The 20,280-nt window shown below is 32.0% G+C and overlaps 4 protein-coding genes across 4 annotated transcripts; 3 read left to right on the top strand and 1 right to left on the bottom strand.

Moving 5' to 3' along the window:
* The first annotated feature begins 1,814 nt into the window (after positions 1-1,814).
* Positions 1,815-10,124, top strand: LOC107359280 (uncharacterized). Its single transcript, XM_015925765.3, has 5 exons — positions 1,815-2,160; positions 4,730-5,012; positions 5,080-5,163; positions 5,245-5,450; positions 9,985-10,124. Exons 1-5 carry the CDS (start codon positions 1,921-1,923, stop codon positions 10,039-10,041), a joined length of 870 nt encoding a protein of 289 aa, XP_015781251.2. The 5' UTR covers positions 1,815-1,920; the 3' UTR covers positions 10,042-10,124.
* Positions 10,125-10,187: 63 nt separating this feature from the next.
* On the top strand, positions 10,188-11,521 carry LOC107359281 (NPC intracellular cholesterol transporter 2 homolog a). Its single transcript, XM_089266692.1, has 2 exons — positions 10,188-10,815; positions 10,904-11,521. Exons 1-2 carry the CDS (start codon positions 10,725-10,727, stop codon positions 11,410-11,412), a joined length of 600 nt encoding a protein of 199 aa, XP_089122818.1. The 5' UTR covers positions 10,188-10,724; the 3' UTR covers positions 11,413-11,521.
* A 2,371-nt stretch (positions 11,522-13,892) lies between these two features.
* LOC107359335 (uncharacterized) lies at positions 13,893-15,536 on the top strand. The gene is made up of 3 exons (XM_015925819.3): positions 13,893-14,324; positions 14,405-14,548; positions 14,604-15,536. The coding sequence occupies exons 1-3, from the start codon at positions 14,137-14,139 to the stop codon at positions 15,343-15,345; spliced, it is 1,074 nt and encodes a 357-aa protein (XP_015781305.2). The 5' UTR covers positions 13,893-14,136; the 3' UTR covers positions 15,346-15,536.
* Positions 15,537-17,375: 1,839 nt separating this feature from the next.
* Positions 17,376-19,442, bottom strand: LOC107359201 (AP-2 complex subunit mu). The gene is made up of 2 exons (XM_015925674.3): positions 18,650-19,442; positions 17,376-18,563 (listed from the first exon to the last, which is right to left on the bottom strand). Exons 1-2 carry the CDS (start codon positions 19,119-19,121, stop codon positions 17,710-17,712), a joined length of 1,326 nt encoding a protein of 441 aa, XP_015781160.1. The 5' UTR covers positions 19,122-19,442; the 3' UTR covers positions 17,376-17,709.
* Between the last annotated feature and the right edge of the window lie 838 nt (positions 19,443-20,280).

Below are 20,280 nucleotides of genomic sequence, written 5' to 3'. Positions count from 1 at the left end.
GACCTTTAAGTTCCCAAGAAAGAGAAACTTCTCTGGTGACCAGTTACTGGTATCTATCGATGGCGCTATCGATCTATTGATGTTTAAATTTTTCCGTTAATTTTGACCAATGCACAGTTCCAGTTTTACACATCTTTGAAGCTTTCATTGAAAGTCTTTCAAGCTGCAACATTTAAAAGAAGAGTAAAACTTCAGCAATCCTTCACTTAGTCCAGTGAAATAAGTTTTAATGGCGATAATTTGAATGCAAATGTGAATCACAATTGGAGATCATGAAATCAACCATTCAATAATGCAGATAAAATTTTCTTTGAAAATGATAACCTGGAAATTCTGATGGTATTATTTTCTTGAATAAATTGCTTGGTGCCATTTATAAGGCTATGGTCAAAAATCTGAGTCATAAAAGTAATAGATTCTCATACCGGTAAAAAACAAAATAACATCGAGACGTCCAGACGCAAGATTAAATCTTATTAACTAAGCAGGCCAAAGTGATTCAAAATAAAAAAAGCAAAACCAAGCGATTAGTCTATGTGTTTATTTTAGGAGGCACTGAACGACCATGATGATTATGAAAGACTTTGTATTCGTCATAGGAAGCTCAACACTTGAATCATCCGAATAAGAAGCGAATGCTTCTGCGAAAGTTAAACCCAATTTATCCATTGAAATAAAAATTCGCGAAAAAGGTTTGGATTCAATAAAGCACGACTCAGAGCAGTAAACTTTACCAACCAGTTGCCGCTGACAGAAAATTATGCCAAAATTGTGCGTTTTTTGCCGTTTTTCAATCGAACCATTGTTTTTAAGGTTCTGATCTTTCTGTTTTGCTATTTCATAAAAACAAATATGGCGAATTTGGAACAAAATTCAAGAAGAGTAACAAAAACAACTGTACTTTATTTCAATCTAACGCAACAACACAACACCTAATAGTTATAAATGTAATGTATCAGAGTTGAGTCTTCACAGAAGCCTGGTTTGCATGGCTGTTGGCTGTATTGAACAAGTGGACTTATGTAAACTCCAATCTACTGCAAGTGAAAAAAAAGTGTTGATCAGCTTCTAAAGAACTCATGATTTCATTTATTATACATGAGATGAATCGGATGAATCTTCATTCAACTTAAGATGCTTTCTGCTCACGAAAAATTATTATCAAATCCAACAAACAACATTTGATTATAAACTTGATTTCTTGGGGTGATGTTAATGTTATCCAATTTGATGTTCCTAATACTTATACAAGCTGAGCCCCCGATTATGGCTGATCGTAAATTTCTTTTCACTGAATACAATAAATTCAATCCACATTTAAAGACTCGAACTGTTGATGAAAAATCATTGTCAAAGAGAAAAACTAAAGAATTTTCGTTGATTTTGAGAGTTGTACAGTTACACAGTTACAGAGCACCAGATATTTAACTTACTCTTTGCTCGAAAGACAGTTTTACATAAACTCCTAGCCCAACAATAAACCATCAATCTGAATGAAAAAAAGTTTTTCCCCCAAAGTCAATAGTAAAAGATACGGATTCTGCATTTTTTCCCCTACCCTGTTTAAACGCTGATTTCTCAGTAACCTGAATTCCGAGAAAGCTCTGACTATTTTTCGTAATTGAAGTTCAATCAGGGCTTTCATTCGATGTGAAAATTTTCTTTAGAATCCTTTTAGTTTGGTCACAATCTTCCCGCAAAAATTTCATAGTTTGACTTTATATATTGTATAGATTAAACAATAGACTAAAGCTGAGCAAACTCGTTGTAATTCAGCTTGTTTGATACAAAAATAAAAAAACCGATCCAACAGTTTTTGATACTTTTACCGACTATCAGTTCAGATTAGATTTTTTGAAAAAACGTGTAAAAATTGTAATTGTAAAAAACTCTTTGAAAGTGTGAAACTAATCAACAGCAATGAGTAGTCTAATTAATTCAATCTGGAAAGAAATTGGTTCCTTCAGTGGATTCTCGGGATTAATTGCCAAACCAAATGATGATCGTTGTGTTAGCCTGATTAACCTTCAATCAATCCCATTGAAAATATTCAAATCAACAGTCAATGGACCAACTTTGTCTCCTTCAATTGAATCATTGCAAGGTGAAAATGAGGATAACAATCAAACAGATGATCAATACAATCTGATTAGTGAAATTGTAAGTAAAAGTAATTTAACATTCTAAATCAAATTGAACAAAATCCAATATTAACGATTCAAGTCACAATTTTGATGTTTTCAATGTAACGCCTCGTTGTATTGACTCTATTGTGATTTGACCATTTGGTGAACAAAATTGGGTGAGAGTCTAGTTATACGGACACATATAATAAACAGTGCTATAGATTCAAATAAATAATCGATTATTATCGCGCTCTAGGTCGGACTAGGTTAGGTTAGGTTAGATTAGGTTAGGTTAGGTTAGGTTAGGTTAGGTTTGGTTAGGTTCGGTTGGGCTTGGACGGCCTGGGGCCTCAATTAACGGCTTTGTTATTGTTTTGTGTCCGTATAACTAGACTGTTACCCAAAATTGAACAAAATTTGAATAAATTGCCAGCTAATGTCCAATATTTTGATATAAAAAGGCTTTTCTTTGAATGAGAATCAAGTTTCATTGTTTTCCAATGGATTCCAAGTGATCAATTTTTGTTGAACCATTAATCAAAGTGAGTTAAATCAATAGCTACTTGAAAAATGTGAACCTCTTATGGACCAAAGATATCGACGAAATTTAATGTATTAGAAGATGTTTCTTTTTCTTCTTGTATCATCATCTTTTCCATCCATGATAAACATGAATTACTTTATTAGCCCATCTATTATGTTTATATAATAACATTTATATTGGCATAAAGAAGAGGAAGAAAAAAAAGTCAAAAGTCAATTCAATCAATTGTTGATGTCTGTGAATACAAAGGGTAGAGATGAAAATGAAGATTGAGATGAGGATAGTAGATACGATCACTTGTAAATGTCTCTTAACCATTTGTTTGATACATCTTTCCATGTTTATTAGTCTTGAACCAGAATTGAAATGACAGCTCAATAATAATCTATAAAACATTTAATAATGCTGGTCGATGAAAGATCCAAAAAAATAGCGAGATCCTGAAAGGGCAACTTCAATATACTGTGAACCCTCTCATATTGTCACGTCGTGGGATTAGCATTTCGGCTATTTTTCTATAATATTTAGGTGAAATAGCCGTTCTAAGAATTTAATTTTACAAAAAACATGAATTTTTAATTTAATTTTGTGATTTTTCATGTTTATCTACCCAATTGGTAAATCAAGCCGCATTAAAAACATAATTAGAGTCCTCTCGAAATTTAATTAATTAAAAAAGTTGAATTAAACTTAATTGTTTATTTTGTTACTATGACCACGGACATTTTGAGAGGGTGACAATATGAGAGGGTTCACAGTAAATCATCGAGATACATTTATATTTATTGATTGTTTTGGCTCAGCGTTTTTTTTGCTATCACCACAACTGCCTTTTCCTCCTTCTTGAACTGATGATGAAGATGAACTTTTTTTGCTTTCCTTTTCATTTATCAGTTGAAGATAGTTGCTGATATGTAAGATATACAGGCATTGAGTTCACTGTAGGCTGTTTCCTATGCATCTTCACTCCTTTACATCACCCTTTCACTTGAGATGATCATTTCCTTATAAACACTATCATGTAACTTGATCAGGATGATGAGCATGATGATGGGGGATAAGAATGGTGTAAGAATGATTATAGTGATGAAAGAATCGCTTCCAATCTTGTTAATGGGGTGAGGAAGGAGTGACTTTGTGTTGAAAAGCACTGGCTGAGTTATATTCAATCCATTTGTTGACGGTCTCGGAAATCATTAATATTTATTAAATAAGATGATGTACAAGTGTTTTACAAATGAAAACAAGTGTTAGACTATTTCAATTCACTGTGATATATTATTACTATTGGTAAACAATTTACATAATAGAGGAAAAGAGTTGAAGTTGTATTGCTTCTTTGCACTCCACCATTGTGTAGTCTTTTCAATTGCTTTTGCAGTTTCTTTTTCTTTTTCCTATTTTTTCTCACAAGGGAAGTGTCTCCGGTGTCTCAATAATTTCCGATCGGGACTATGTTCATTCGATAGAGCATAAAAAACTAGGATAAAGGTTTGTCGGCTTTGTTTCGGAAACTTTCGGGACACGAGAAAATTGAGGTCAAAACTCGCAAAACCCGCAATTCTTGCAAAAAATGCAAAGTTTACCTAAAATTTTTTCTAACTTTAATTCATTTTTCGGGGTTAGTAGACCTGAAAAAATCATTGAAAATATTTAAAACTCTATATTATGTCTGATTTTACAAATTTATTTGATTTTTCTGATTTTAGTTTGAATAATCATCAATTTACTCTTATTTTGAGCTTACTCATTATTATCAGACATTATATAGCGTTTTAAATATTTCCAATGATTTTTTCAGGTCTACTAACCCCGAAAAATGAATTAAAGTTAGAAAAAATTTTAGGTAAACTTTGCATTTTTTGCAAGAATTGCGGGTTTTGCGAGTTTTGACCTCAATTTTCTCGTGTCCCGAAAGTTTCCGAAACAAAGCCGACAAACCCTTATCCTAGTTTTTTATGCTCTATCGAATGAACATAGTCCCGATCGGAAATTATTGAGACACCGGAGACACTTCCCTTGTCAGTTTGTATAATTTCAACATTTCATCTTGATTCAGATTACACGGTATGGATTGAGAATTGTTCATGAAAATGATCCAAGTCAAAGTGATGTTTCTTTTAAAGAGAATAAATTTGTTCTTGATTCACTCCATTGGCATAATATTTTGAGAATCAAACATCGCGCCCCTCCATTAAGCTTGTCAATCGGCTTGTGTGAATTGGCTCAGGATTGGGCAAACAAGTTAGCCCATTGGGATGTCTTTTATCATCGTAATTGCAAATCAATTGGTGAAAATTTAATTCTTAAGTGTAGCAGTCTTCATGACATTGAAGTTAATGGTAGGTTTACAAGTTTATTGGATTAATTCAATTCTAAATGTGTCCATCTGATCGTTACAATGCAAAGGTGAACAAGTGACCAAATATTGGTACGCTGAGATTGACTATTATCGCTTTGATTTACCTCCACATCTTTTACATACTCGAGCAAGTAAGTTATTAACAAAATTAGATTAACTATTCATACAGAGTTTAATTATTTTCGTATTTGCCTTTTTAATTTCCAATTTAGACCAATTCACACAAATGATTTGGAAAGGATCAAGAAAATTTGGTATTGGTAAAGCTCGATCTCGATCTGGCAAATTAATTATCGTCGCAAATTACGAGCCACCTGGTAATATTAAAGATGATTTTCATATTAATGTATTGTCTCCATTTGAAGACTTTGAATTAGACTTTATTGCTGATAATTTGATTCCAAAGCAAAGAGGAAAGGTGAGTTAATTGAGAAAATATAGATTTTTTAATATGGCTGTAAAATATTATTAACACAGATTTTGTTAACGTCAATTTATTGATCAATGATACTTAATTAATTCATTATCTTTCTTGTCTTTTCCTTTTATACTCTTCTAACCTTCATTGTTAGTAGTATATGATTTACCTCAATTAATCCCAATAATGGTTAGTGACTGACAATTCACATTATTGTAGTAGTAACTCATTTACAATATCTTTACATACATTATTGTCGTACTACATAGTTTACAATATCTTTACACCCCTTCTACTCAGGTGTTTAGTTACCCTTTTTTTTGGTAACTTTGATATTGATTTTCATTAATTTTTTGGTGCTTGTTGAGGATTTTGCGATTCAACTGGATAAATATGTTGAGAGTGGTATATCTTGAAATCAGAATTCATAGCAATTGAATATAAATTATTGGCTATCTTTTCATGAATTTGGTAAGGCCCTAAATAACGTTTGTCCAATTTTCTCATGTTGATTTGGTCTAAATTTTTAACATAGACCCATTCATTATCTCTGAGCTCTCTTTGCTTATGTCTCTCATCATAATAATTTTTGTTTCTTTGATTAGTTTCCTTGCTTTTCTCGAAAGCTTCACATTTTGCGGCTTCCATCGTTGGCCATGAAATTAAGTGATGATTAAAAGAATCATCCGGCAACTTTCCTTTCATCAAGTAGCTTGGATTTACTTTGATTGATTCATGAATAGTGTTGTTATATTCATCAATTGATTGTTTCAAATATCGTACCCAACCATATTTATAATTGTTCTCAATCATTTTGCATCTAATTTTATCGACAATAGTTGAGTTGACTCTTTCAATCAAGCCATTTGAATTTGGTGATGCTTTCGCAACATGATAAATCTTGATATCATGATCATTAAGAAATTTATAAAATATGTTGGAGGTCATCGCTTTATATTGATCAGTCAATAGTGTTTTGGGTTTCCCTTCTTTCAGTATTATGCAAAGTAAATTGATTAAGTCTTTTGCATTTTGACCTTTCGCTGCTAAAGCCCAAACAAATCTTGAGAAATGATCAACAGCTAAATGAATGAAACATTTTTTTGAATTATAACCTTTTAGTCCTCCGATTGAATCAATTGAAATAATATCAAAGACCTCCTTTGCCGGTCCAAAAGTACTCATTTCACTTATTGTTTTTACCCGTTTAGTCTTACCCATATTGCAAATATCACAATAACTTACGAAATCGATAATATCATTAGTCATTTTATCCCAGGTATATAAATAACTTATAATATTTATCATCTTTCGTGAACCAATATGGCCATACTTGTGATGAACCTTTGTCATCAACTGATTTCTAAGTTGATTAGGTACAATTATTTTCTTTTGACCATTTGGATATCTTTTATATCTAATACCATTTTCATTGACGGTGAAATTATCAATTGTCTGTAAATCATTGTTGGATTCAATCAAAGATTCAGTTGAAATGAAGTTGATTATCGGAAATATTTTTTCTACTTTCACATCTAGTGTTGGATTACGTGACAAATAATCAGCTTCAACATTATGTTTACCAGGCCGATATTGTATATCAAATTTGTATTGTGACAAAAACAAAGACCAAGTGAATAGTCTTGAGCTTGGATTTTTAAATTTGTTAATAGATTTCAAAGCACTATGATCGGTAATAATTGTAAATTTTCGTCCATATAAATAATAATGCCAATATTTTATGGACTCAACAATAGCCAAACATTCCAAATGCGTTGGTGGATACTTCTGTTGATAGTCGGTCAACTTTTTACTAAAGTAACCAATTGGTAACAATGTACCATCAATAGCAACTTGTTTTAGTATTGCTCCGATTCCCATTTTAGATGCATCAGTTATCAATGTACAATCAGCATTTGGATTGTAAATATTCAGAATTGGTTTTTGAGTCAAACATAATTTGATTGCATCAAAAGATTTTTGACAGTCTTCATTCCAAGCATACACTATTTTCTTTTTAAGCAAATTATGGAGAGGAGCCAAAATTTTTGTAATATTATCGATAAATCGTCGATAATAGTTGACTTTCCCCAAAAATTGTCTTAATTGTTTGATGTTCATTGGTCTGCTCATATCCAATATCGACTTAACATTATCACGTAATGGTGAGACTGTATTTAATGAAATAATATGTCCCAAATAAGTGACTTCAGTTTTTGCGAAATGACATTTGGAAAAATTGAGTCTAATATTAGCCTTTTCAAGTGTCACAAATACCTTCTTTAGATGATCATAATGAGTTTTTAAATCTTTAGAATAAATTATGATATCATCTATGTAATTATGGCAGAATTTTGTGAGTTGATTTTGTTCTAATATTGACCAAATTGTCTTTTGAAATGTTGCTGGACAATTTTTAAAACCAAAAGGCATTCTTAACCACTCATAATGGTTGTTAATTGTAACAAATCCAGTTTTCTGTACATCACTTTCTTTAACCTTAACATGCCAAAATCCTGATCGCATATCACAAATACTGAAATATCTCATCCCATACAATCTATCAATTATATCATCGATTCGTGGCATTGGATAACGATCGGGAACCGTAATTTGATTCAGTCGTCTGAAATCAACACAAAATCTGGATTTATCTGTTTCACCTTTTCTGTTCACTAGTGTTACCGGAAAGGCATATGGTGACGATGAAGGTCTAATGAACTTATGCTGTAATAATAATTTAACTTCTTGGTCAATCTTCTCTTGGTCAGACAATGAACAACGATAAGGTCTAAGATTGATCGGGATTTTACTTGTCAATTCAATTTCACATTCATAACCTTCGATGCATCCGATGTCATACTTATCATCAGTGAAAATTTGCTGATATTCACATAACAGATTAAAAAGTTCGTTGTCAGTTTTATCGAGCTTATTCTTCATGTCGACAAACATTACATCCAATTCCTCTTGAGCTACATCATCAATAGCAATGAAATTTGGAAATTTTGATTGACCCTTTACTTGTGAAATAGTGTAATCGTTTGAACATTTCAAATTGAATTTCCAAATCAAATCTAAACCGAGTAAAATATCGAATGAATCCATTTCCATGACAAATATCTTAACTTTCTTCTCAATGCTTCCAATTTTTAAACTTATTTGCGCTAGACCTGATAAGTTACCTGTTCCAATCAATGTTTTGATTCTTATTATTGAATCTTTATTTCTCTTTAAATCAAATACATCAGTTGTAATTAGCTTGTTATTAATAAGAGATATCTTCGAACCAGGGTCATATAAAATTTCAACCTTCATTTCATTGACTGTACCAGGTAATAATATATGTGATGTCTTATCAGGTCTACCAATTAGTTTAAATTATTTTCTTCTTCATCTTTTTGGTCAGTTACATCAATTGAATTGACATTAGGTTTATCTTTATCCAAAGGACAATTCCATGACCAATGTTTCTGCCCAGCTAAACCATTACGTTCACATTTGAAACATGAACCAGGCATTTTTTTACTGTTTTTGTTTTCATTTGCTTTGAAGTTTGACTTAATAAATGGTTGCTTGGAACGATAATCAGGTTTTGCAATATTCTTAGACAAATTGGATTCAGCAGTTTTTGCAATACAATAAAATTCTTCGTAAGTTTCTGATTTATTAGCAATGAAACACATTTTCAATTTTTCATCTAAACCAGCTATCATCATTCGAACAGTTTGTTTTTCAGTGAAACCAGCAAGGCCTGCAAGACGACGTTTTTCATTGAAATAACAATCAATTCCTTTCTTTGGATCATATTTCATGTCAACAAATAACATGATAGGATCTGCTGTTTTGACTCCGAATCGTTTAATCATTTTCATCTTCAAGTCATTCCAATCACAAGATTTGTAAATATCAAAATAGAAGTTCAATGCTTCATCAGCTAAATACTCAATGACCAAGTTGAATTTATCATTGTTATTCCAACCATATTTTGTTCCTAATAAGTCTACCAAATTGAACCAATTCTCAATAGTCAAAATATCTTTCCCATTACCTTTGAAGATTTGAATATTAGGTCTTCGTACCCTACTACCAAAACTAGTGCCTTGACCATCAAGGTTACCTTGAGCGGTGGAATAATTTGAGGCTGTTGAAGCTTGATCATCAATAGAATCAGAATAGTCCTCATCATCAGAAGACATGTTTAGACTTACTAACAGTTGAATCCTGTCGACTTGTAAAATATTATTAACACAGATTTTGTTAACGTCAATTTATTGATCAATGATACTTAATTAATTCATTATCTTTCTTGTCTTTTCCTTTTATACTCTTCTAACCTTCATTGTTAGTAGTATATGATTTACCTCAATTAATCCCAATAATGGTTAGTGACTGACAATTCACATTATTGTAGTAGTAACTCATTTACAATATCTTTACATACATTATTGTCGTACTACATAGTTTACAATATCTTTACATGGCTTTAGTTTAACGCTTATTGAAACACATTTGTATTTCATTTTTTTCACAGTTGAATCGAGTTATAGGAAAACAGTTACGAGCCCGACGTAAAGCTATATGGAATTAGATTAAATTTCAACATGAAGAAGGATATTTAAAGACCAGAATCGACTGATTGTAATCATTTCCATTAGAAAGAAGAGACTCAACAAGTCTCTTATAAGGATTGCATCCAGAAAAGGCAAATACAATTGTATTACTTTTGCTTTTCTGGAGACTTGTTTACATCAATATTTCTATTTGAAGTGAAAGGTGATAAAATGATTAAATCAAATAAAAAGATCATGGCCATTCAATGAATTTGCATTCATAGGATAATGACCGTGAAATCAATTCATTAATGTTCGATCAACCTTCACGTCGACAACTTACAATTTAGGTTAATATATGGACAACTGGATGAATTCAGAGATGAAAAATGAATGAAAACTATCCTGGATGATAATAAAACATAGACTGTGCATTAAATAATTTGGCAATGCCTGGTCCAAATGGGAATAAGAATCAAGCCAGAAAAATCAGTGCAAAAAAAGCAGATGAACCATCGATTGTTCCATGATCACTGTTAACCTAAATGCTGTGACTTATACAGAAAGGTGAAAAGCTAGATGACGAATAATTAACAAAGTGAACGATAATCAACCATTTAACCTGAATAAATAATAGTCAGGTCATCATTTTCTTTTCTTTTGGCTATAAAATAGTGATACAATTGATGTTCATCAACTATTGACACAAACAAACCTGACCATGCAACAATTTACCTTGATATCGTCATTTCTCTTCATTCTTTGCATTAACCATCAATGTTTTTGCCTGAAATTAAACTTTTCTCCTTGTGGTAAGTAAATTTGTAACCCTAACATTTTTCCCATACATGATTGTCAGCTTATATCTGATTTGTTTGTTTATTTCTTTGCTTGATTCAGGAGGTAAAGTACTGGAACTACGTTTATTTGGCTGTCGAAACGATTCCGAACCATGTTTGATGGAAAGAGGAATCAAAGGACGATTGGAGGTTGATTTCGAGGCTCCATTTGATTCGGATTATGTTTATGCAGATGTTAGCCAGAGAACCAATTCATTTTTACCAGTTAGCATACCTTTACCAATTGTTGATCGAGATGCTTGCACCAACCATGGTTTAACCTGTCCCATTGTGAAAGGTAAAAAGTACAATTACTTTTACGAGTTTTACGTTGATCCCCGGCTTCCCAACATCAAAGGAGACTATTATCTAACTTTATCTTCCTACTGGGGTTATACAATTGGATGTGTTAATATACCAATGCAAATGGCAGACAACCAGTTAATAGTGAAACATGACGATTCCCTAGAAAGTGAAGGACCAGATCAAGATCAACAGTTTGACAACAACATTGACTCAAGTGAACAGCAGCATAAAGATTTTAGTTCAACCTGGTTCCATCTATTTTAACAAAGGAATCAAATTATTTCTACTTTTTAGACTGTTTCTTAATTGTAATGTAACAACATATTGTAAAAACTGCTAGATCACCAAATTAAACTACGCTGACACTTAATAACCTACAAGAGATCTCCTTTTATCTGGATGTAACTTGAAATGAGTCCTTCAACTTGCCTTTCAAGATATCATTTTCCCATGTAATATGTAATTCCTATCAAATAATTAGTTGAACTCTCTAGCAAATAAGAATAACCTTGACACTGAAGCTTTTTCAGGCAGAATCATCTGTCTTTCAAAATGCATCTTCATTCAACTACTCAATATCAAAAATGGATTAGATTTAACTTCAAGGTTTACCAGATTTTCCTAATAAGTTGACTGTAGTTGAACAAATGTTCAATGTCATCGGTGAAAAATTTTCAATTTTGAATTTGTAATTTCATCTCTGGGTTAATGTTAAGTCACTTGGATTATCAATTTTTAACTTCAGTTGAAAACATTTACCTTAAGGCAAATACAATAGCAGGTAGTTTTGAGATGTTCAATTCAATTTTGCTTTTCTCATCATATTTTGTATATTTTCATGTAGAGCTTGGGTTCTACCCATGATCATCAGTTTGATATCAAACAAGAGTACCAATTGACAAATCAAATTGTCTCTATTAGGCAAAAGTTTAGTAAATTTATCGGATTCAGGGTCAATTGAGAGATTTAATCATGAAGCTTTACATTATGAATGATCTTATTGATGGATTTTATCATCGATCAAGCATAATGAGTTGTTATTTATGATTGATTTTCATCGTTAGCTGATTCTTTTAGCCTCAGTGTTGAAGGTAATTGACATTGACAATTGCTGGACCACAATCAATTTGTAGATTTATATCAAGTAATTTGATATTGTGATCTTACAGACTTGGATTGGTGACATTGGGCTAACGTTTAGTATTTGATTGTATCTCAATTTTTGTTTGAAGTTAATGGCAAGTCCATGATAAAATCTCACGAATTAATTTTCACAAAATCAGTTTGATTTTGATCATTGTTTCTTTAAAATTATCTTTCACTTCTGATGTTTTGATTTGTATCTAGTTGGATCATTAAATATTTATATTCATACCAACCAAGCCATTTTAAAACAAAATATATTAATTGTTGGCCAGAAAAAAGGTGAATCTTATTTAATAATGTTCACTAGAATAATAATTGAAAGCTCATTGAACTGGCAAGAAAATTACAATGAAGGACAATGTTTTTGGCGATTCAGTTGCTATTCACATTAAATCTAATCTTGCGTTAGTTCATTAGCCTTTTACCAATACATCTTTCAAATTATTTATCAGCACATAAATCTCACAATTGATTATCCATTTCAACCACAATTGAGTAATCAAAATCACCATTAGAAGCAAATCAAGATAAAAAATGAGAAGTTGATGCACAGTTATGGAAATAAACCCATCTTATGTAATAAGAAACACAGACTTCCATTAAACCACAAAATTGGATATTTTTTGAATCGTAAATTTGACAATTGTGACGTAAATATTGGTTATAAATTTAATGGCTCATCTAAATAAGGTCTATGAGATATTTTTTCACCAATTGGTGATGATTAAGTTTTGATTGCTAGCCATACTTGTATCATGAATATATGGTAATGAACACTGGTTTATATTGATGAAACTACTTTCATCTGTTATAAAGTCTCTCTGAGCTGGAATCAAGTCAGTAAGAGGTGAAGAAGAGTAAGAGTTAACAATTAGATTTGTTATTTAGATTTGGAGCTAATTGTAATCGATCCTTAGCTGGTAGCCATGATTTTGTTTTACTGTATTGTGTGTCCTTTCATCAATCTGATCCTGATGTAGCGACAAACTCGTCCCTTTCATTTCAACTGCCATCATTATTTACGGTAAACCCACTTTTATGTCACCCAATATTTACCCGAAAGATTCTGGTTAATTGAAATAGTGTTTAGGATTTGCTGTTTACAGACATTTGCAAACCTGAGTCAAAGTTTAAAGTACAAAATGTAAACGCGCGTAGATGAAAGTCTGTAATTTTCAATAAACACAATTGATGCTTGTAATGTTTTTCTTGGCTATTGATAATTTGCCAAAATACTTTGGTAATTTAGTTATTGTTTATTAGATTCGACCACAGTTAACTGGAAAATACTGTTAAACATGGTTAAACTAGAAATAGACAAAAAAAGAGGGAAAGAGAGGGAGAGAAGGAAGGTAAAGATGGAAAAAGCAGAAGGGAAGTTGATCAAGAAGAGGCACCAGTTTTTAAACAGAAGATGATGATTGTGATGATGAAAAGCAAAGGGAGAGTGGTGATGATAATTCCTTAAGAACACATGAATCCTGTAGTTATCATTAACTATCAAGGATAACAAGAATATTTTTTTGTGCCTTAAAAAAGCTTTCACTTGATATTTTTATAGTTACTGTTTGGAAAGAAATTATTTGCCACTTCTGATGTTGAACTGGTCTGGTTAGCTTGATTAATTTATTCTAGAGACACTTTAACTGTAGAGATTTTTTATTGATTGTTAATTACGATCTATGTTTTCAAAGTTTTAACAAAGTCTCAATCCCATTTCAGGACTAAAACATAGCTAAACGCAATAGTGGATCTAAAAGGTTGATCCATTTTATTGTTTTTGGTTTTCATCGATTCTTTTACCATTCAAATTCATTGTTGTCTTGAGCCATCATCCTAGTTATGTCTTTGACACCAAGAGTAAACGAAGAAGTGGTTGAAAAGTGTGAAAAATTATATCAAAGGATTAAAAAAGATGCTGCTTGTGTATCAGCTACTTCAGATGCCCATGTTTGGGATGAAAAGCCATCTTGGTTTGACGAAAAAAGATTCAAAAAAGGACAAGAAACGGCCTTAAAATATTTCACTAGGTAAGTGTTAATAATGATAAATATTGAATTATTTGCTTTATCCATTCTCTAACTAACACCAAAATACTTGAAATTTTTAGTGTCTTTTTAAGTCACACCATTGGACTGACTGTTTTATTCAATATACCAACAATGATAACACCATTAGCAGTAACTCGGACCCATGCAAGTGTTTCCAAGCTTTTTACTCGTTACTTGGCTGTGTTTATCCATGTCAAAAAATGGTTAGTACAACTGTTTGTATTTTAGCTGCTGAGTTAATAATATTTCCATTGGCAGGTATGAAACGGATCCTTATGAGAAAGGTAGCCTTGGTCACAAATCATTGAAAATGGTAAACAATTTTCACAGAAAAGTTGGTTCCGATATGAACAAAAGTGTTATTGAACCAGGTAAAAATCCGGTATGGATAAGCCAATATGATATGGCGGTGACTGTTTGGTGTGTTATTGCTCCAGTCATCTTGGATCCTAAAAAAATTGGATTCCATGGAATCACTCGAGAAGAGATTGAAAATCTAATGCATGTTTGGGCATGTATTGGACGTTTACTTGGAGTTGAGGATCGTTTCAATATTATGACGGGAAGTTATGATGAGGCTCATTATCTGTGCACCATAATCAAAGAACGGGAATATAAACCTATCATCGAGAAGATGGAGTTTCCTTCCTCTGTTGGCTTTGAAACTTGCAAGGGTATTGCCATTGGTTTACAGCCTCTATCACCATATGTTTCACTACAAGGATTTATGAGATACTGGTACAGCATATTTGACTTTAAAGTTGACGTACCTGTGGAATCACCGTTGGCCGAGAAAGCGGGTTACATTTTACTCCATTTCATCTTCCGTCTACCCTTCAGCCAATACTTTTTCTCAGTCATTTTGAGATATTTTCTCGACTATTGTGACAAAAATCGTAAGAGCATCGCTGCTAAATTGGCAAAACTTTATCCAGATGACGTTTTACCATACATTCCACCAGATAAGTTCCAACCTAAAGAACTGCTGGCTCGATCATAATCATCTCATTGATTTGGCGGACAAAAATTGCTCAAAATAAATACATTGTAGTCTTTAAAGTTGTATATCACCTTTAAAAATTTATATTTTCATCACTTTTCAAGCTTATTATTTACGAGCACCATTTAGTGCAAAAATTATATCACTTTTTTTACTTAATTACATTTAATAAATGATTTTCATCCATTTAATCTCGTTAATATTAATTTATACTAAACTAATGGTTGACGATAACTTATAAACAGTTGCTATCAGCAGATAAGTTTCTCTTTCTTGGGAACTTAAAGGTCAGTAGATGGAGCTGAAAGAGCTTTAAAGAGAATAATTTTAATTCTCTTTCGAATACTCGATCAACTTGTTAAATTTTGACTCTCTTGTAATTGCTTAAGTTTGTTTAAAAATTGTTAATTCAGTTTAAATTTTAAATTTACAGTTTTATTTTGATTAAATTGTTATTTGAAGTCAGTGAACCACAATGAATTCCAACAAAGTTTCTGAGAGACGTTCTCAGGATAATAAACCCTGTGAACAAACGGTAAAAGGAGCTGATTGTTCTGCTTTCTCTTATGGAGTCAACGCTGAAAATTGCTTAAAACAATTAATGGGTATTGAAAACGAAGCAAAGAGATTAAACTTCGAATCTGTAACAATTGCTCATGATTTGGATCTGGAAAAAGACCTGCGACACGCCAAGAAAAAGTATTACAACGAGTTGTGTGAGTTTATGAGCAAAACTCAAGGTTTCGCTCAAAATGTTAAGCAAAAGTGTGAAATTAAAAAAGAGATTTATGGTTCTATTGATAAAATTATTAATGGACTGAAATCACAGGTTGAGGTCTGCAAGGATATTGTTCCCTTGACTCAAACAATTTACGATACCTTGGTCACTCGTAATAAGAATGAAAAAAAACATTACAGAGATTGTGTAATTATGTTCGCCGAGTTTGTCAACGGAGCCGTCCAAGTTAATGGTTTGGGTGAATCTCAAGGAATAATCGGTAAAGTTGAAATAGGTAATCATAGATCAGCCAACGATATTGCAAAAGATTGCTTAAAAACTATCAAACTGTTGAAGGAGAGAGAGTCCATGGATCCATTTTCAGAGAAGATAGCTGCCAATTTGCGAATTGAACATGAGACTGACCTGCTACTACAGCAAATAAATGCTAAAAATGCGGAAAGTAAAGTCGAGGAAGATCGATTAGAAGTGGAAATCAATAATCGAGAGCAAAACATCAAGCAGATAGAAATGGAAATTGAAAAGATGAAACAAGAAGCAAGTGCTATTGAAGAAGGTGAAAAGACAAAGCTGGTTAAATTGATTTACTCAAATATGGAGAAAACGACTTCATTCATTACTATGGGTAAGAAAATTGATGAAATGAAGACCGGCCTAGGAGAGCTGCCCTTAATAGAAAAAACTTACCATGAATTGAAAGAAAGATTGGAAACATCTGAAGAAAAGCTTGTTTTATTGGAAAATGAAATCGAAAGCATCAAATTCTCATGCAAGACCAAGCAAGCTCATATTGACGAGTTGAAAAAAAGAAGCAATAAAATGGAAAACGAACAATCGGCTCAGATTCAGGAAATTAGAAATAATAATGGTGAGTTGGAAGTTCAGCTTCGTGATCTGCAGGTAAAATTACAAGAAGAATCAGAGAGACTCGAAAGAAATAAAAAGACAAATGTAGAGACACTGCAGCGTCTAGAGACTATTGAGAAAGAGTACAAAGCTTCCAAAGATTCAGTTCGCCAAAAGAAAGCGGAACACAAGAAAAACATGCGAGAAAAGAGGAAAATCAAAGAGAATCTCGATAAAGAACTTTTCATGCTCTCATTCAAAATGAATCTACCTTGTTGAATCTTTTCCCCATTGTAAGCAAAAAATGTTAAAAAAGAAAAAAATGAAGGATATTATTCAGTATTATTCATTATACATTATAATTGAATATTGTATCTCAAACAAGATTGTAACTAAATTTCGCGTAAATCACTTTGAAAATTCAATAAAAAATTGACACTTTAGATTAAAAAAGTAACGAGTAAATTAATTTATTAATTAGATAACCCATGAATTAAATTATAATGAACAGTTAACACGCAAAATTAATACAAGTTAAAAAGTAGGTGTTTCACCGGGTTTAAGTTATCGTTTTTCTATTATCATCGTAATTGTTGTTTTTCTTCCAATATTATATCAACCATTTCATGATCAACACGATTGAAGTTGTGATATAATGTAAATTGATAGGTTAGCTCGATGATATCGAATGAATTTTGAAACTTTGTATTTTCTTCTTCTTCCTCTTCCTCTCTATCTGCATCATTTTCTCCTTCTCCTTCTCCTTCTCCTAATTATTATTAACATCTTGTTTCATAGAGTCCACTTCGGCCAATATAACGAACCCATTTAATAACATCATGATCGGAATAGTTGAGTTTTGGTTCAAATACTTTTAAATATCTAACTTTAAGACCAGAAGGAGCAAATGGTACTTCAAAGTTCATAGATATTGGTGGTCGATTCCATTTTTTCTTTGTGTCTGTCAATAAAAGTTCAATTTCAGCACTTAATTGTGTCTCCTTCATACCAGCCATTTTCTTGATTTTCCAAACAATAGCATTATCACTAGCTTTGTATTTAGCTTTACCCTTCATACATATCAATTGACAACCACTTGTATTTAGGGGCGTTGGTATTTTAACCTCGATCTTTTGTCCTACAACTGCAGGTTTAAAGTTACTTTTTAGAACAACTTTTACTTCCATTTTGGTTCGACCAGCTTCACGTACAAGTGGAATTATTCGAAACGGGAATGATATATCTTTTGTAATTCTGTATCTCATTAATTCAAATTCACCATCGGGAGGTATAAAGCTGATACTATGTTCCGATTCAAATTTTGATAGTTTAACACATTGATGGAATTGACAATCATCTATTGCTATGGAAGATTTTGATGGATATCCAACATTACCACGAGTTGTGGGATCATCTAAAGCTGAACTTGTTTTACCTTTAGTGTCTAAAATGAGTTTGTCATTTATACCAAATTTGCATTCAGGCATACCAGATAAGAATGCTTTCATTACAACTTTACCGGCAACATGGGCACTCAAAACTTGTCCCTGTGGTGACATTAATAGATTTACATATTCGAGAACGTCAAGGAATAGCTCATTTCGACGATATTTTATACCTTCTCTTCTCCAACCTAGAAAATATTTTTACAGAAAAAAAAACACAAACGTAAGAAATTTTAAAGTAAAATCATTAAGGAATAATAAGCTAATAACATACCAATTTGTCCAGTTACTTGAGAAGTTATTTGTGATTGCTCTTCTTTTGTCTGAGATTTTACTCCTTGTTGAGTAATAAATGTCTTCAGTATTCCTGTATCAGTATTTTGTGGATAACCAAAATCAAGAATCTCATCCAATAATTCATATATAAGAACAAAATTGTTTTTAACATTCTCTTCACTTATTTTACCAAAATAGCTTTGCATTACTTCACACATTTTCAGTAAAAATTCAAATACCATTGAAGCATTTAAATTTTGTTTAGTAACTGCCGCTAACCATAAATTACTTCGTTTTATATGGAAAAAAGATGTTCTTGCAATATTTGTTACCGGTGATCGTACTTGCTGACGAGCATGAATAACATTAACACGGAAAGCATCAACTGCATTACGGCCAATGTCATCTCGATACATACGGCTAATAAGCACTTCTCCTTTATGATTATAAATGAATAATCCACCAATCATCTTGTCCAGTTAGTTATTTGCTTCAAATTAATCCAAATAATCCAATGAGAGGGAGGTTTTTTCTCCACTCTATTCCTTTACCAACAATAGGTTACAGGTAAACCAACCAACAAGCAACGGAAAAAGGTTCAACATTAAACAAGGGAAACCACAAAGGGTCCCTTAAAATTTAAAATAATAGATATTATAATAAATTATCTATTACCAGGACCAAATTAAAACATTTAAATCACTGAATTAATAAAGACTTTGAACGTTAAATACATTTGTCAAGAAGAAACAAATTAAATTGATGTGATGATGACTTTCAGTGAAGCTTCTTTCAATAAACTCCAATGAAGAGGCGGATCAAAGAGTAGAGGAGAAGAGGTTTCTCTCAATACAATTTTATTGAGTTTGTTAAGTGTGGCTGGCGGGGGCGCTGAAAGCGAGGGAGCGAGGGAGCAAAGGAAAGGGAGAAAGGAAAAGGAAAGATGGAAATTAGTAATTATAATGACAATTACATAGGCAATAGCCATATAATATTATTAACATTATAATTACTAATTTTTTTCTTTCTTTTTCTTTTCTCCCTTTCTTCTAGGTTAAAGTTAAAGGTAAAGATAAAGGTAAAAGTAAGTAGGTTTTTATTATATTCTTATTATTATTTTTATCTTTACCTTTATTATTAATTAACTTCATTAACACAATTTGCAAAATTAATTCAACATTCAATTCTTATATTTATAACAACAAGTTCATTTTCGCCAATTTAAACTTAATTAAATCAAATTCAATTTCAATCAACTAAATTAACAATTCAGAAACCTTGATTAAGTTCCATTAAGTAGAGTAAGTTGATGAAATAAAGTTCGTTTAGAATCACCAAAGTATCTAAACTTTGAAACCAAACTCCCGAAGAGATATTAGTTTTAGTTTTACTCAGTCAAGGATTAGCAATAATCAAGACATATTCACCGCCACTGGAATCACCAAAGAGACATTATCTGATTTGAAAAATCATGCATCATCTATGAATTTTAATGATCGTTTCTGCATCCTATCCTTTGATGAAACGGAAATTACTCCTGAGTTCCGGTATCTTGCAAAGAGAGATATTGTTGATGGATTTGTTGACATGGGTAATCATGGAAGGTCCGAAAAAATAGCTAAGTCAGGG

Source organism: Tetranychus urticae, chromosome 1 (assembly GCF_039701765.1).
Source record: "Tetranychus urticae isolate SD_2017Ah chromosome 1, NJAU_TeUrti_SD_1.0, whole genome shotgun sequence".
Taxonomy (NCBI): domain Eukaryota; kingdom Metazoa; phylum Arthropoda; class Arachnida; order Trombidiformes; family Tetranychidae; genus Tetranychus; species Tetranychus urticae.
The sequence above is the reverse complement of the archived record's forward strand: the minus strand, read 5'-3'. Positions and strand labels throughout refer to the sequence as shown.